This window comes from Dreissena polymorpha, chromosome 1, assembly GCF_020536995.1.
Source record: "Dreissena polymorpha isolate Duluth1 chromosome 1, UMN_Dpol_1.0, whole genome shotgun sequence".
Lineage (NCBI taxonomy): Eukaryota > Metazoa > Mollusca > Bivalvia > Myida > Dreissenidae > Dreissena > Dreissena polymorpha.
Window position 1 is genome coordinate 145,181,074 of NC_068355.1, and position 16,798 is coordinate 145,197,871.

A 16,798-nucleotide genomic window follows, 5' to 3' on the forward strand; every position below is an offset into this window, starting at 1 on the left:
TTGATTGGTTGAATTTCCACTGCAGTAATAAATCCAGCCATTCACGTTCCACGTAACATTACCTGACAAATTGCATACAAATCCTTGAAGATAGTAGAAATGTAAACAAATTTAATATTGACGGTGTTTTACATATATGCAGTTACATGCAATTATGGAAGGTGTCTACTTTGATTAATAAAGTGTCTATGGATAATAAAACAAGGTAAAATTTGCTCAACTTCTCTGTAATTATTAAATTATGAAACAAAATGTGTCAAAGTGGGTGTGCACACCTGTGTCGCATTTGGAAAATTTTACCGTTTTTCACGAAACTTTCGTTTCAAACACAACTATGAACACTTTTACTGCTATAAACATAGTTATTATCTGATAGACATATGTCTGAACTGTTGTTATACAGTTTTTTGGTGTAATTATTGCTTTTGGAAGCGATTTTTTTGCTATTGTTCAGACCATGATGTTGTGCAGGAAATTTGACAGTTGTATCCCTTGTATATATGTATATAGTATAATAGAGTATTTTTAACCTAACGATCCCTGTGATTTAGACAGGTAAACGTTGAGAAGATCTTGCAGTTTCAGTGTTTTTTAACCATTGCATTGTTGATTAAATTTTGCACCCATGGGCAAGAGCCGGCGCATTGCAACTATCAGCTTACCATTGGGTTATAAAGCTGAGAGTTGAATTATTGCAACTACAAGTACCCGTGATCTAAATATGGCGGGAATTGAGATCAACGTGATCGGAAAATAAACTAGTTTAAACAAAACGAAAGCTAATTAATGATAGTTAAAACAATACATTTACGCAAAATACCTTCATTGAACGGACACTTTATAATTAAAACCGAATTTTCGATATTCCCTGTATGTTTTTTTTCTTTTGCGTAAAAATAAGGTTTCGTCTTTCACAACCGGAAGTCTCTATCATACATACGCTTGATGAAAGCATGGTGATTTTGCACTAAAATTTTTTGGGGTCGCCAGACAACTCGCCCCATTGCCAACTCGCCCCAAGTAAACTCGCCCCGAAAATAGGACAAGTCGCCCCAAATGTATTGGACAACTCGCCCCAACCGAAAAACAACTCGCTCCAAATGTATTAAAAACTCGCTATGAATTATTTCGTCATATAAATAACACATTTTTTTGAAGATATGTTTTTGATATTTAGCATAAAACGAAAGTCGATTTTACGGTGTTCCCGGTAATTTTACATATTTGGACTTATTCTTCAAAATAGACCCAAAATAGACAAGTCGCCTCGAATTTATTGGACATCTCGCCCCAACCGAAATTCAATTCGCCCCAAATGTATTAACAACTCGCTATTAATTATTGTGTTATATAAATAATACATTTTATTGAAGATAATTATAATATAACAATATTTAGTAGAAAACGAAAGTCGATTTTACGGTGTTGCCGGTAAAAATACATCTTTGGACATATTTTCCACAAACAAAACGACCAATATGGAAAAAAAACAAAATTCAAAGTTTATATTCATAATTTATAACATTGTTTACAGCAAATATATAAATAATTGTTTGAATCGCAATAATACTTGTCCTTTGTTCGCACCTATCAACGCTGACCTTTCAACCTCAATTAAGTTTTCACGCCTACTAAAAGTGATGATTATCGTAATTGTCTACAGATTAAAGCATATGAAACCAAACAGATGCAAATCTTCTTGTCAGGGCATTTATATTTGTGCCTTATATACATTAGTAGTAAAGTGAGTCGTACACGAGTTCCGAATAACAACGATAGGAATTTCATGTCAAATAGTTATAGATGTTAAAAGTCGTTGTCATTAGGTATGTCAAAGTGCTGACATAAATTTGCAATGTTGTATCTACTTATATAAGTTGTATGTAAAATTTAGAGTTGGCATTTATTTTCGCAAGTGTTTTCATAAAACATTTATATGACCTCGACGCATACAGCGTTAACACCTTTTTGTAAATGAAGAGCACTGCTATGAACATTATCAGTGCAGAATTGTTTTGCAACGACATTCATTGGTTCAACATGAGTAATGGTACCTCTATTGTATTACAAAACCAGATTGTTCGACGGACGCCAGTGTTTGCTACCCAATATCGTACGCTAAATGGCGGCTGTGCGTGTGTTATAACTGCAGAGCTAAATCTGCGATATGGAAGATGCAAGCTGAAAGGTAATATATTTTGAAAATTTTTAAAATTAAGAATGTTAATTGATGTAGCCTCTGAATTATTCTTGTAAAGTGCATAAATTTTGTGTAATGGTTAATATTCCAACTCAATTATAATTTGAATTTAGGTGATATAAAATGTTGAATAGTTCGATGAAATCCTTCATGCCAATTGCCAAATTTCTTATAAGAATATTTGCTTTAAATAGCATCTTTGGTTTGCATAAAAGAAGTGTTATTCCTGAGTTGAATGTTATCTTATTGTATGCCCACATTCTTATACGTTCCCTATGCCTTCATGCTGACTTTAAAAAGCGTGCGTAGATGTTAAATCCTTCCACGTGTCGCATCGGGAATGCATTTAAATAATTAAACTGTATTGAAATCGTAATAGTTCTCGGAAGCGAATGCACCATTCATGATCAGTGTGGTCATATACGGGGCTCTAAATGTGACCGCAATCACACCGAAACCTGCGTATGCAGCAATCAATATGACAACAATACGGGGCGTGTACAATTAAACGTAAGAAATTATATCCTCAGTGTTTTGGTACAGACATAAGGTAAACAATTTTAATGTTTTGATAAAACACGGAAAACGATGGATATCCAAAAGCTCAGAATTACTTCCAGACAAAGATCATGACTCGATTTATAAAAAAAATTGTTTAATAAACTCTGAATTTTATATGCACTGCTTGTAGTATTATTATTTGCAAGAATTAAATCAAATTATAAGGTTTTGTTTAAATTTTATTTCAGAAGGTTGCATTTATTCCAATATTGTATTCATGTTAACTCAAATATACACTGTCTTCATTGATTGTCATGACATATAACGAATATATGTTTGCTTTCGATGATTATTCGAAAAACTTTATTGCATCCCTTCACTTAGGAAATATTTCAATTTTTTTTTGCCCGAGAGCTTGCTTAAATCAATGAATGTATATTCTTGATTGTTCCAATATGACCCGCTCCTATCACAAGTTGGTTTAACGTCGGGACTTTGTCTGATAGTCAGTCACCTTGGCCAATACGACTCAATGTCATGATTATCAAAAGTTGGCATTTCAATATTTTTATATTTGTTTTAGCGTTATCGAAAATAATATTGTGTGTTGAATATATAAGCATGTATAACTTGAATCTTTACTGCTAATATCTACCTGAATGTATATTTTGAGTTGTCAACCATGATGAAATGACCAGATTATTATTAATAAGAAAATGATGCAATTCAGAAAATATTATACATTATTTTTCAAATCACATTCATTATATCATACTTTACAATAAAATAAAATGTGCTATGACCTTTGAAACATAAAATAGAATCACCCGAGGTAATAACTTTACTTTCCAGTTAAAGCAATATTATTGCATACTACTACCTATTTTTTATTATTTTGTTTTGGTCTTAAAGATCACAACAGTTCTAACATGCGATACAAATATATCATTTAAACAAAATGAAATTATTACATCATCCAATATATATTCAGGGGCGTTCCTGAGGCTATTTCAGCTATACGCACTGCGAGTGAGGGTTAGGTGCGGGAGGGGGTCACCCACTCTGCTGGAGGGGGGGGGGGGGTTGGGGGTATCCCAACTTTTGCTTGAAAAAGACCGATAAAAAGAAATATTTTATGAAACATTGTCAACAGCAATATACTTTCGACCATAATTTATTTCCTAAGTTTAAGTGTCAATGCTTAAAAATCAAGAAGCCTTATTGCGTTAGAGAATGGATCCGTAGTTGCATGGTTGTGCGAGGGTGTTCAGCTCTATTGCTGGCGGGAGTATGGGATCCTTCCCAAGAAATTTTTGGAAATTTCTTTACAAAAAGGTGTTATTTGGTGTTGCATTTCAGGCACATTTTAGCAATGTTTATCCTCGAATTTAGTTTAAAAAAATCGAGAGTCCGAATATTGGTTCCCAAAAAAATGAAAGACAACAACACAGTCGTAAAACGAGTACAGTGTACACATTGATTACTACCTCTCATAAGTGAAAAAAAGACTTGACTTCGTATGTTTGGAGTTATGATTGTGTTGTGTTTTAGTGTAAACCTATTTATTTTAGCTCGATTGCATCGAAAGCCTAAAGCTTATATAAACGCTCTCGAGTCCGTTTCCTGGGCCTAGAATCAGTATTTGGTGTCTTTGGGGAAGATCTAAAAAACGGTGGGGATCGAACCCGTGACCTCCCGGTCGCTAGGCGGACACCATATCCATTACACCACAGCGACCTGTGGTGTGTTTTGTACCCACTATTATTTTCTAAAAGTGGACGTCTTGTTTTCTTGTTTACATAATTATATCCCTATCCCCCTTAGCCCTCATTTTTAACTGCATTTCTCGAATTTTAAGAGTTTTCATTTTTTTAAGCTTCGAACTGAATTATACGCACATGCGTACTGCCGTATGCCTAGGTACGCCCCTGATATTACAAACTCCGATGTCATTTTTTAGTATTGTAATAAAACGCAGTGATTTCTGTTGATTGTTATATATATTGCTAAATATGTTTGTCATACGACTCGTTTGACACTCAACACGCGATTGTGTTAATGCTTTGAAGGTCTGACGAGCCCGTGTTATGCGGACGCGGACTGCACATATATCAGTAACGCCTCCTGTCACGCATCTTCTTCCGGAGAAAAGGTCTGTAGTTGCAACATTGGTTACAAGGCATTTTCCACTGCATAGTGTGTACTTAAAGAGGTAGGTAAATAAGGTAATTAAAAAAAGCATAGTAACATGGCATATTGTCCAATTATCATTAAAGTAAATACGTTTACTCTCAAACAGCATTTGGATGTAAGTATGTATTAAGGGACTGACAATACAACGAATCTGACGAACTGTGTTTATGCTGGTTTGAAGCCTCTTGTTTTCCTGAATGGTTCCGGTGGATTTATTCAAGAAATACAAAAAATGAACATTTGTTAAACATTATTTCTTACAGCTATCCTGACGTTAAGTTACGTAACTAAGTCAAACGGCAAGGAGCAACTGATGTCAGCATGTGTTTATGAATTCCAGATTGGTTTTTTATACACAATTTCATGGTAAATAAACGTTTGACGAGATAAAGGTAATGCTTTTTTATTAATGCTTGTTTGCATTTCATTACATAAAATACGTTAATTTCAATGCGTGAATATATCGACCTACTTATTCTTATTAATCACATCCTGTTTTGATATATTAGCAATTGCAGTATATCAAATTAGTTTTACACAAACTATGAATTCACACCAAAATTCAAAGAGATAATATGATTTTTTAACTGTTTTATGATTACTGACAGCGTAATCGTTCATACAAAGTCAATGAAACAAATGACGGATGCAAGTTTCAACTCGATAACAGTTGATGATTTGTTTCAAGAATATTTAGACACTAATCTAGTCGAAAGATGCTCGCTTGTCAAAGTGGTAAATATTTAAGTGTACGCATTCGTCGTATTTCGTCAGATTTATTAACTTGTTACATAATATAATTTTATAACCCCATTGCGCTGACTATAAAAATGCATTAGTTTGTAAGGGGTTTTCAATGAAATATCTGATAATGGTTTGTATGAACAATTTATACTTGTATATACTGAAATTGATTTATGTGGTTATATTTTCTGTCATTATATTCATTCAATTTTTCAGTGGAAATGTTCTATATCAACATATTACGGCAATGGGTCAGAAGCTCTATACAATATACTCAGTGTCGATTTTAAAATCGTCGAGGTATATTTAACACTTGCTCAATGTCTTTGTAATGATTTCACATTTCTTTTGAACTGAACATATCTGAAGCAGCCAATATGTTGAAAAAGTAGAATATTTTCTTACATTCTAGACCATAGTTGTTTTATTTGTTGTTTGAAGTAGTCACTATTTCGTTCATATATGTTTAGATACATAACTAATTTGCTGTTGAATCTATCAGTTAGGTTATCCCACCGTTTATATTCCACGAGGTGGTGAAACCTTTTTCAATTTCACCGTCAATCTGCCACTGCTGTGTGATGGTAATGAAGACTGCTATTTGGAGTTGCAGCTCTTTGATGAAACGGACAATTATAACTGCCAGGATGCCACCGTTGCAGTCAAGGTATATAAATTGGATATATAACCATGCATTAGTACCCCCTTAAGAGGCGGAGGCAATAAGAATGGTACTTGTTCGACCCTCCTTCTCAGCGTTAGTTCTGTTCGAGGCAAAACTCCTCTTTTACTTTTGGGTGAATACGCTCAATTTTACAGTTAAATGCCCTTAATGAGAAGATGATCATTAAAAATGGAATTTTGGCGTTGTTTATGTGTGCAGAATAATGGCCCATGGTCGTTGCTAATTTAGTCCCGATTTTTTGTTTGAAACATCTAGTCATTGTTGAATTTTGCTTATTTTTTTTAATCTGTATTACCTTAACGCTTAGATGAACGTTAAGACGTGCGTCTAGTTGTGCCCAATTTCTGAAGATGTATTTCTTGTATCTTTTTTTACATTATATAGTAAATATTACTCCGTACTCTGTGTACACAGCCACTCTTTCTTTGACTTATCAGAACATTTTGAACTAAACATCTCTTGTGTATCGATTAATGTTTCTTAAGTTATAAATGTGGCATCAAATGTCTGTAACAATACAGTGAAGATTTTGAATTGTGAAAGGTCAATAATCATTGTCTTTGTTATTATTAGTAGCCGTTTTTCTCAATATGATTAATGTTTAATTAACTTTGCGTATTAAAGGGGCCTTTTCACAGATTGTGGCATGTATTTAAGTTTGTCATTAAATGCTTTATATTGATAAATGTAAACATTGGATCTAAAAAGCTCCAGTAAAAAGACAAAAATTAAATTAAAGAAAGAAAAAAACGAAACCCTCAATTCGACTCGAACCACTGACCCACGCAGAAAAATTATATCGCTTAGACCACTCGGCAATCCGTGCTCACACAACGAGTGATGTATTTTATACTTTATGTAAGCAATACTCGTAGTAGAACAAAATATAACGACAACAACAGAACTCCCCCAAATTATTAAATCGTTTCGCGTTGCAACGATTTATAATGTTCAGGTTTGTAAATCGTCACAAGCTGCATATAATAGATATTTTAGAGCATGGTGAATGTTCAGTAATAATGTTTCCTTACACATATCATAACAACAACAAACATTTGCGAATCTGCATCATTTTCTTTTAATTTTGTCAATTTACTAAAACTTGAAAAGGCACCTGTAAAGTTAAGCATGACACACGTTTGTACCATTTTACCTTTAGAACGATACAATTTAAAGCAAACATTTTGTGAACGTTTGCACATATCATATATCCAGCACATTTAATATATATTAATAATTTCGCAGTGTAAACCAAATTTGTGATAACATATATAGTACACATAAAAGCGTCATGGTAAAATATTTAAAAAGAAATTAGTGGGGATTTAATTCTTTTAAGTATTAGTAGTTAACTGTCCAATAAGTTTAACCTTGTATACATGTAGAGTAACAAAACATGTGGGAACAGAATTCAAGGTGAAAAGCGAGGTGGTTCCAAGCCCGGATTACAAAAAAGTTACCAAGGTAGCATGCGCCTGACGACGAAGAACAACAAGAAGTACAAGTTACGAAATTTTTCACTTTAACCATGACAATTGAAGCCTTCGGGGAAGTAGACTTTTTTTGGAAGAAGTTCAAACTTGGAACCCATATTCTGGCAAGAATGAAATTTTCAAAATTGTATCCAATATGTTATTTATGTAGATTGTGATCTTTGAAATCGACACACTAATTTTTCTTACACTTACACAAATATCAAATAAATATGTTACTGTGTTTTTGTAACGATTGGATGCACACCATAGCGTGTGCTTAGTTTTTTGTCCTTTTAAACACATATATAACTATCAAACTTAAAAAAAATGTTTTACAGGTTGTAGTGGATGACCACGACCGCTTCTGGAAAAACACATTGTGTTACGCAACAAACGACCCAAGACTCAAAACGTTTGATGGACAGTAAGATTCAAGCTTGAAAACCATAAAACAACATACAATCAATATTTTTATGCGCTTTTTATTTATCAAATACTATTTCTATAATAGCTAAGTTAAACAAAAGTAATGTGCTTTCATAATAAAAAAGCTTACATTGAGTAATCAAATTTTCGTGTTTTTGATGCACGTAGATTTTTTGTAACTTTAAAACGGCTAATTAACATGCCAAGTTCTGATTCCTTCATTCGTATAGATTATCAAAAATATATTGAAAGAAACATAAATTATGCATTTTATCATTTCAGATACTACAGCATGCAACATGAAGGACAGTTCATCATGTACAGACATAAACAATTCCCAGCGGAGGTAATGCTTAAGAAACATGTTCACATAGTTTTTTCAAACACTAGCAGCATTGTTATCTCGCGATTTAATTTTTCAGAGAGCTTTGTAACGGAAACTATGCATCGTGTACATGTGGTGTTTCTGTGCGCGCTGGAAAAGACCTGTTTGTGGTGAACCATTGTCATGATGACCACATTGTAGCTGCTGTGAACACCACTGATGGGGTCTTAGATGGCGTGCAGCGCTCGAGCTACAGCCAAGAAGTATGCTACTATTGTACATGTGTTAAGCAATTACATTTAGATTATGTTCAACCTGAATGGGTTTATGAATGTCATTAAAATCTATTTAATAAAAATCTATTTTAATTTTCCATGTACATCTCGGGTATAACTAGTTTAATATTTGAAATGTACGAGAAACGAATATTTGTTTTTCGTTACAGATTTTAGTTCTACTTTCCATTTGGAACTTCAATAAAAGTTGACTACGTTATGTCAAGATGGTGGTCACCCATGAACGTATATATCTACCTTTCTCCTTCTGATATGAACAACGTTGAAGGCCTATGTGGACACTTTAACGGCAACTGGAGCGACGACTTTGTACATCGTAACGGTGCAAAGACACTATCCCACAGTTACTACTGGAGATGGTGGTTGTTAGGAGGAGATCCTGTAGTTTTATCTGACTCTTGGAAGTACGAAACAGTAGTATTTTTTTACATGATACGACTTGAGTTTTTACGTGCCACATGTCTATTTTATCTTTTCCACAATGAATAAAAAAAAATTGTTTTTATCTCATTTTAAAATAATCCAGCCTATCAACAGGCAAGTATGCACAGTTTGTGTTAAATCACTGTTTACAAATTAGGAAACATAGTCTTCTTTGATTCATATTGCGTCTTTCTTAGAGTTTCAGACAACGAGTCCCTGTTAAATCCCGACCGGATTGCAAAGCTTTCAACCTGGAACGAAGAAGAGCAATACTGCATCTGTCCAAAAACATTGGATGGAGACAGAGAACCGATCTGTCATCGTATGGAGGCTGATTCGTGCGTGAAGATTGAGGAAAAATCTGGGAAAAGATTTGGAACATTTAACACCCGCAGAGATCAACATTCCATCAACTATTTGGATGAGAATGATTTAATCGAAAGACTTCGTAATTTGAAAACCAAGAGAATTTACAAAACTAAAATCAGTCGTGTAAAAGTAAGTTTAAAGATAAGGTGTTTCTTGTCCACTTTGTTATCTTTTGTCTAATTTATAGATGAAACAATAGTAGAAAGTTTTCGATAAAATCAGATTATTTCGTAACTTTGAGGTTCGTCTAAAATTATGGTCAGTTTTATTCTTATTTCTTTACATTGACCGTTCCAAGCCGGTTAAAACATCCTACATCCCTTTTAAGTTTATAGCTTTGTTGTTTGTCGTGACTAAATTAACGGAGTTCAGATTGTAATAAATACGTTTTTCTTGGTGATTACTCGTGAGTTTCGCTATTCATTTATCCGTAATGTATGCTATTTTTATTAATAAAGCGGCAAGTGGAAGCTTCAGATGAAGATTTTTATAAAGCGGCCGCAGAATGCCAGCAGTGTCTCGTTGCTAACTGCAATGGGGAAGACGCTGCATTGGTATCGAGTATAGCTGGAAATAATTCATATGATTGTGCACAGGATATAATGGTATAAAACGTAACCAGTTGTATAACGATTCGTGTGCTTTTATAAAACTATATACCACTATTAAAATGTTAAGTATTTTAAAAGGTTTAATTTTTTTCATTACGTTCAAGTTTTTATCAAACTAATATAGACACGTTTAACACAAATATTGTTCACCAAATCGAGACCAATTAATCGCAGGTTGATAAAAATGCCACTGAATGTGTGAGCACAACGTCGCTTGCAAAACATATTAAAGGGACATAAAATTCCAGGTAGTTGAAATAAGTTTTTTTGGTAAATACGAAAGTATAATAAAAGACTATTTAGATATCTTATATTCCATTAGATTAAACCAAAATTAAACAACACTAATTTTGATTCATTCCGTTTGCAAACACTGGATCAGCACTTGACTCTAAATGAAAATAATCCCAAATTAAATGCATTAAATAAGGATGTTCTGTTAACTCTGACGCGTATTGTCATTTACATTGGAGAATCGAACATCATTAATATTCATTTGATGCAACCGAATAATTATTCTATTTATAGGCTGCACATCCCGCTGTTTCTCATATGTTTGAACAAACATGCGTTGACAATTGTCATGGAAACGGCGTGTCAGTGCCGTAGCCAGACCCAAATTTAAGCCGAGGCAGTATCTTAGGTCCTTCTAGGGGGGTCCGGGGGCATGCCCCACCCCCGTATTTTTTTTTATACCTAGAACGTCTCTGGTGCGTTTTAAAGGCCATTAAAACTATATTTTATACCTAAATTATCGGAATCGTGGACGCTACATATTACCGTTGGGTATCAATAAAGTTAACCAAAAAAAATCTGCTACAAGTTCATTGTCAATTTTATATTCTGGTACCATAAACGGTGTTTGAAGTAACAATGATGTAACAAACTCTACTACAGAAAAATAGTCATATACTTCATTTAAAGTCAGATAGACAAAATAAAAAACTGAGACGCAGCTCTCTCATACAAGCAAGCCATAGTATGTATATGGATAATAGAATGTGCTTTACATATTTATTATTGAATACTGAAATAAAATAGATCTACCTTATAATATGAAGAAACAGATCTCTCAAACATGTTAGCGAATAATGTTTCATGAACATGTTTTATTATTCTTCAATTTTTAAATATCAATCTTATTGAACGCTAATTTAACTCTCTTGTCTCCAGTCGAATTCCACATTTAAAGAATTTGTTTTCGATCAACTGGAATGTGTTCATGCACAAACATTAAAGCGATGCCATTAAGCCGTATCTCTTTCATAGTAGAACGTGTCCACGTTTTAAGCCTCCGCAATGCGCTAAAACTCCGCTCACATGTACAAGAACCAATAAAAAAATATTATTATAAGTTAACATCAAATCAGCTTCCGCAATCGTGCTGTTGTAGTTAAGACAAGTTCACCGTGAAAAAATTCGTGGACGATTTGTTTTTCCATTTAGAGCTTGAAAGCACAATAGGGCTCTTTAAAGAAATATTTAAATGCATTACATCAAAAGCGTTTTCAATCATAAACACTATAAAAAGGATCATTGATGGAATTTACTTAAACACGGACCTTCTGGGATTCGAACCAACGCAGTGACAATATAATAGTGAGTAATGGATCCAGAGTCAGACGCCTTACCGATTGCGTCACAGGGGCATATTGCTTTTCATGAGGAGTATACATATTTAACTTAAATCAGTAAAGTGTTTGGCCATTTTTTCAATTTTCTTGTGTAACATTTTGTTTTAGCACTGCGTCATCATTTTCTTTCACTTGACAGTTCTATCATCAACGTTCTATCATCAACTTCATTGACTTTTAAAAAGAAAAGACTTGAACTTCTTTATATCAAACAGTTTAATAGATCTAAGCGGGATATCATAATTTAAAATTATAATGTAAACAAAGATTCGTACCACCTGAAACGGTCCCGGATTAAACTCAACGCCGGCCATAAAGAGGAGAATTCCAATAAAGGCGAAAACGCCAACCACCCGAAGTGTGTCTAGGTCCAAAATAGACCCAGACCTGGTCGTAAAACACCCGATCCTCGCTTGGTACGTTCCGATGTCCACAATGATTGTTACATCGAAGTGTACAGTGCGACGTTTAATATAAGGATTTTCCTAATCATTTTGCTGAGCCATTTGGCATCAATTGAAGTTATTAAAATGAAATAATTATCCGCCTAAACATGAACCAATTGTACTCAATGATAATATTTGTTTGTGAATATCAAAGTGCCTTAAATTCATTATATTGCCTCAATTTCTTATAGATCTATAGATTTTATTCTTTGACATTCATTTTCCTTTTTTACCTTGTAATCTCAACATTGCTCTGCAAATTTTAGCCGAGGCAACTGCCTCGGTGTGCCTCAGCGTGGCTACGGCGCTGTGGATGCAAGGGAAATGGTGAGTATTTACGTAAACATATATTCAATTGTTCATGGTTTGCTATTTTCTTACTACGGTTAGCAGAAATGTGTCTCTGTGTTAGTCACAACGTTTATGTTAACATGTTTAATACAATGTTTTTGTGTTTTTTTTTATAGGAATGACTGCCGCTGTATCGTAATGATTCCACGATGACAAATTAATATTTCAATCAATGAAATAAGCAAGTCAGTTCTTGTAGCTGTTATGATGTACTTACTATTTACAATCCGTAGACACGTGTGACTGTTTCGAAGGTTTTGACCCGTTAAGCAACTGTAAGGTCAACGTATCCGAACCGCCCGAGATCATAAGCACCACTGGAGGCGGCGTTTGCCATCAAAAGGTGAAGTCGTGCGAGGCGTTACGATACACAACCAAGGATGGCTGCAGTATGCAAAGTGTGTGCAAGATGACGACAAAAGAAGTAGTTATTTTTAACATTAATTTGTTTAGATATGTTATTGTTTATATAATTATTAATATGCCTATCAACAGATTCATCTCGAGTTATAATAATCGTGTTTTTTTTTCGATAACCAGTTTTACGAAAGTGGGAAGACAGTTACCCATGAGACAACCTACGTTAAGGCAATTTGTTACAATGGCTGGGACGCATATTGTCCCATTCCTTTCAACAGTCGACGAAAGAGATCTGTCGATCAATTGCTGGTAGTGGAGGTACTGTTCGTTATTGTGTTGCATATTTCAAACTGTGGTGTTCGCTAGTGTTTAGTTTTCCATGAGTCAATTTTATTTCACTATATTCGACGTACCCGCAATATCCATAGCAACCGTACATATTGACAATCACAATCAGGTCTTAACTTGAAATTTTATATACTCCGCAATTTATTGCGCTATATATGTCCTTGTATAAAACGCTGAATAAATGGCGTATATATATATATATATATATATTAAAAATATATTAGATACCCCTATATACCTTAATTCGTGTTTATATCGGATAAAAAGGGGTATGGAGAACCATGTATTTAAAGTGGGAACCCCATAACATATTTCTAAATCAGAGACCCCGTAACTGGCAATATGTGTGAATATATATATATATATATATATATATATATATATATATATATATATATATATATATATATATATATATATATATATATATATATATATATTACGGCCGATTTACTGCTGACTGACTGTCCTTATGACGTTTTGAAAAGTAGCAATGTTAAATGGCAGCTTAACAGCGCATGTTAAGATTATAATGCATCATAACTCGGTCCGTAAGTGCGTTTAGTAAACCGGTTATAACCTGACAACGGTGTGTCATCGGACCGTCAATCTAGTCGTGCTATAATACATACATAATATATAAACATTTAGATATTACATATGCATTTAAATATCGTTTTTGATAATCTCATACCTTCAGGGTTTGTTCAGAATCATTAACGTATTATCCACAGCCGTTGCATTGTCTGATTGCTGCCACATGTATTTCCTCTGACGAGAAGGATCCTGGGAAAACGTGTACCTACTGCAACACAGACAAGAAAAAGTATGCTTGGAAAACCAATGGTGAGCATGAAAAAGAATATAACGAGATGTCATTAGCGACAACAAAACTGTTACTCTATACCGTGCATTGCTATGTATTTTTCTGTTAAATAAACACTCACTTAATACTCAATTAATCATGTTTAGTATTAGTTTGCATATCATTTTGATGTTAGTAATATGAATATAATGGTATAAATATGGACTTCAGTATTATGTGCTTTTCAATCTTCTGGGCTATATAAGTGTACATAAAAATTGCGAAAACATCTATATATTTTAACAGATTTATACATGTATTGAAATCAAACACCGATATTGCTTGTTGTGTGTAATTAGTATGTTGGATCTGTAATTATCTTAAAACATGTTGTTAAGGTTGTGAGGAGCCCCAAGTCCAACACGTCTTCTGTGACTATTGGCGTAGCGGTAGCTGTAACTTCCGCAGTGGTTCTGTTGGCAGCAGTGGCAGTTATCCTGTACACAAAACGCCGTTTGAACAAAAAAGGTATGTTCCTTTAGATGGCATGGGTCCTTTTCGTTCATTACAAAAAGGAACAAGGAACCGTTCCTTTATAACATACACATTTAATGTCAGTTTTTCGTGGAATATACTGCATGCAATTTTTACAGTTTATCAACCGAAATCTTAAATTAACTTAATTAATAGATTAATCCGAGAATAAGGAATAAGAAACTAGATCCTTCTTTCTTATTCAAACAGAAAAAGCAACTTTTGCTTTCTAACGCAATGATACCCATTCAAGAATATACCAGTTCGCCTATAATATTAGAGATATGTATGTTTGACATATACAATGTGTGTATTTCAAGCAAGTATCATACACTTATTTATGTATTATAATAAATATACCACAGCCTAACTCACGTGTAAATTTATTTTCAAATTAAATCTAAATAATATCATTTATAACATGATATACAAACATATGAAAAAAGATATGCACATTATTATATTGGTTTACATATGTTTCGGACGTTTCTGTTGCAATTATTAACGATAAATAAAGTAATTGGTTTTAAACAAACAGTAGATTTTATTTTCGTGATTCTACTGAAGTCTGGTTGACACCTTACAACAATCCAACTTCAAGAGCCCCTCTCGGCGAGTAAACAACGCCTTGCTACGACCTGCCGTATCCACGAAGCAAAACCCAATTTGAATAAAGACAGAAAAAACGCATACTTACGCTTTAATATTATTTCAGTTTATTTTGCCAATAACGAACATGATTTATTGTAATTGTAATGTGATGTTTATAAAGGAATTGAGACTATAACATATTTTGCATATAGTTCAATCTATTAGAATAGACGATTCATACATATACGTATGCGAGCATTTTGAAAAATCGTATTACAATATAGTATTTTACTATTAAGTAGTATCCTTTTAGTATAACTTCAAATCAGTTTAGTTTATAACTCTGTTTCTAATAAGTACAAAGAATAAGCAAAAAGGTATGTTATTCCGAATTCATAACACCATTGCGATGTTTGTGAAATTTACAACAATTCAATACCGATTTCTTATTTACCCTTGTAAGGTGCTTTAATGAATAAGTCAACCATCTTAATACGAACAATATTCAGTCAAATGTTTAAGGACTGGTGTGTGGTTTCTGTTGTGTCTTGACCAATACTAATTTATCACAAAAATATTAGCCTCATATTTCTGAACAACATATAGTTTGGCAAGTGCAACAAAAACATGGACCAAAATCAAAAACGCGTAAGCAAACTGAAAATACACGTTTGATTACGGCGTATATGAACTAATCACGGGTAATCAACATGTTGAGTGGTTGTAGTAAATGTTGTTGTTTTTTCGTAATAATTATTTTCCATGTTTGTGTTGATGTTTTTTTTATAGATTTGATAAAGCAGATATTTTATGGTTTTATCTCTTTAAAGGAATTGTGTTTGTTTCTACTTATAGTTGTTAGTGGAAGGAATTCTAATTGTAGTGTCGGCAGGCTGCCGGGCTGGTGGGCTGGCGGGCGGGCGGAACAAGCTTGTCCGGGCTATAACTATGTCGTTCATTGTGAGATTTTAAAATCATTTGGCACATTTGTTCACCATCATTGGACGGTGTGTCGCGCGAAAGTATTACGTCGATATCTCTAAGGTCAAGGTCACACTTTGAGTTCAAAGGTCACAAATGGCCATAAATGAGTTTGTCCGGGCCATACCTATGTCGTTCAACGTGAGATTTTAAAATCATTTGGCACATTTGTTCACCATCATTGGACGATGTGTCGCGCGAAAGAATTACGTTGATATCTCCAAGGTCAAGGTCACACTTTGAGTTGAAAACCTGGTTTTGTAACAATTGTGTCCCTTGTTTTTACTTTAAAATGCCAACCTCATGAATTCTTAGTCTCTGTTATTCTTATGCGTATGCGTGTTTTGCAATTTAAAGTTTGTCATTCACTTCGGAATATGGTTTACCTCCATTGTTCAAAATAAGGTTCAAACGAGATGTGAACATTTTTTTTGGCGACCGTCTATTTTAAATTAAGTGAATTAACTTGAAAGGTGATATAAACTGTCTGTTTCATAAAA

The 16,798-nt window shown here is 33.8% G+C and overlaps 2 protein-coding genes and 1 long non-coding RNA gene across 5 annotated transcripts in view; 2 read left to right on the plus strand and 1 right to left on the minus strand.

The window, feature by feature from the left end:
• The window catches only part of LOC127854034 (FACT complex subunit SSRP1-like), a 41,246-nt gene extending 40,270 nt beyond the window's left edge, over window positions 1-976 (minus strand). For both annotated transcript variants that reach the window (XM_052388966.1, XM_052388946.1), the window contains exon 1: window positions 821-976. The gene's annotated coding sequence lies outside the window, so the exon portion shown is untranslated. The remainder of the gene's footprint in view (window positions 1-820) is intronic.
• LOC127854080 (uncharacterized) lies at window positions 63-7,915 on the plus strand. The gene is made up of 9 exons (XR_008036907.1): window positions 63-205; window positions 2,077-2,188; window positions 2,580-2,710; window positions 4,771-4,913; window positions 5,158-5,286; window positions 5,503-5,629; window positions 5,855-5,938; window positions 6,141-6,305; window positions 7,709-7,915. It is a non-coding gene; the product is annotated as an uncharacterized LOC127854080 (long non-coding RNA).
• Window positions 7,916-8,131: 216 nt separating this feature from the next.
• LOC127854042 (uncharacterized) lies at window positions 8,132-16,121 on the plus strand. 2 transcript variants are annotated; one of them, XM_052388979.1, is made up of 12 exons: window positions 8,132-8,222; window positions 8,507-8,570; window positions 8,647-8,812; window positions 8,995-9,249; window positions 9,466-9,766; window positions 10,096-10,242; window positions 12,595-12,655; window positions 12,913-13,103; window positions 13,220-13,357; window positions 14,122-14,233; window positions 14,591-14,720; window positions 15,294-16,121. In XM_052388979.1, exons 4-12 carry the CDS (start codon window positions 9,044-9,046, stop codon window positions 15,394-15,396), a joined length of 1,389 nt encoding a protein of 462 aa, XP_052244939.1. In that variant the 5' UTR covers window positions 8,132-8,222; window positions 8,507-8,570; window positions 8,647-8,812; window positions 8,995-9,043; the 3' UTR covers window positions 15,397-16,121. The 2 variants fall into 2 exon arrangements, with proteins under 2 accessions (XP_052244939.1, XP_052244948.1); XM_052388988.1 differs by having other exon boundaries at window positions 8,507-8,812; window positions 15,268-16,121.
• Window positions 16,122-16,798: the final 677 nt, after the last annotated feature.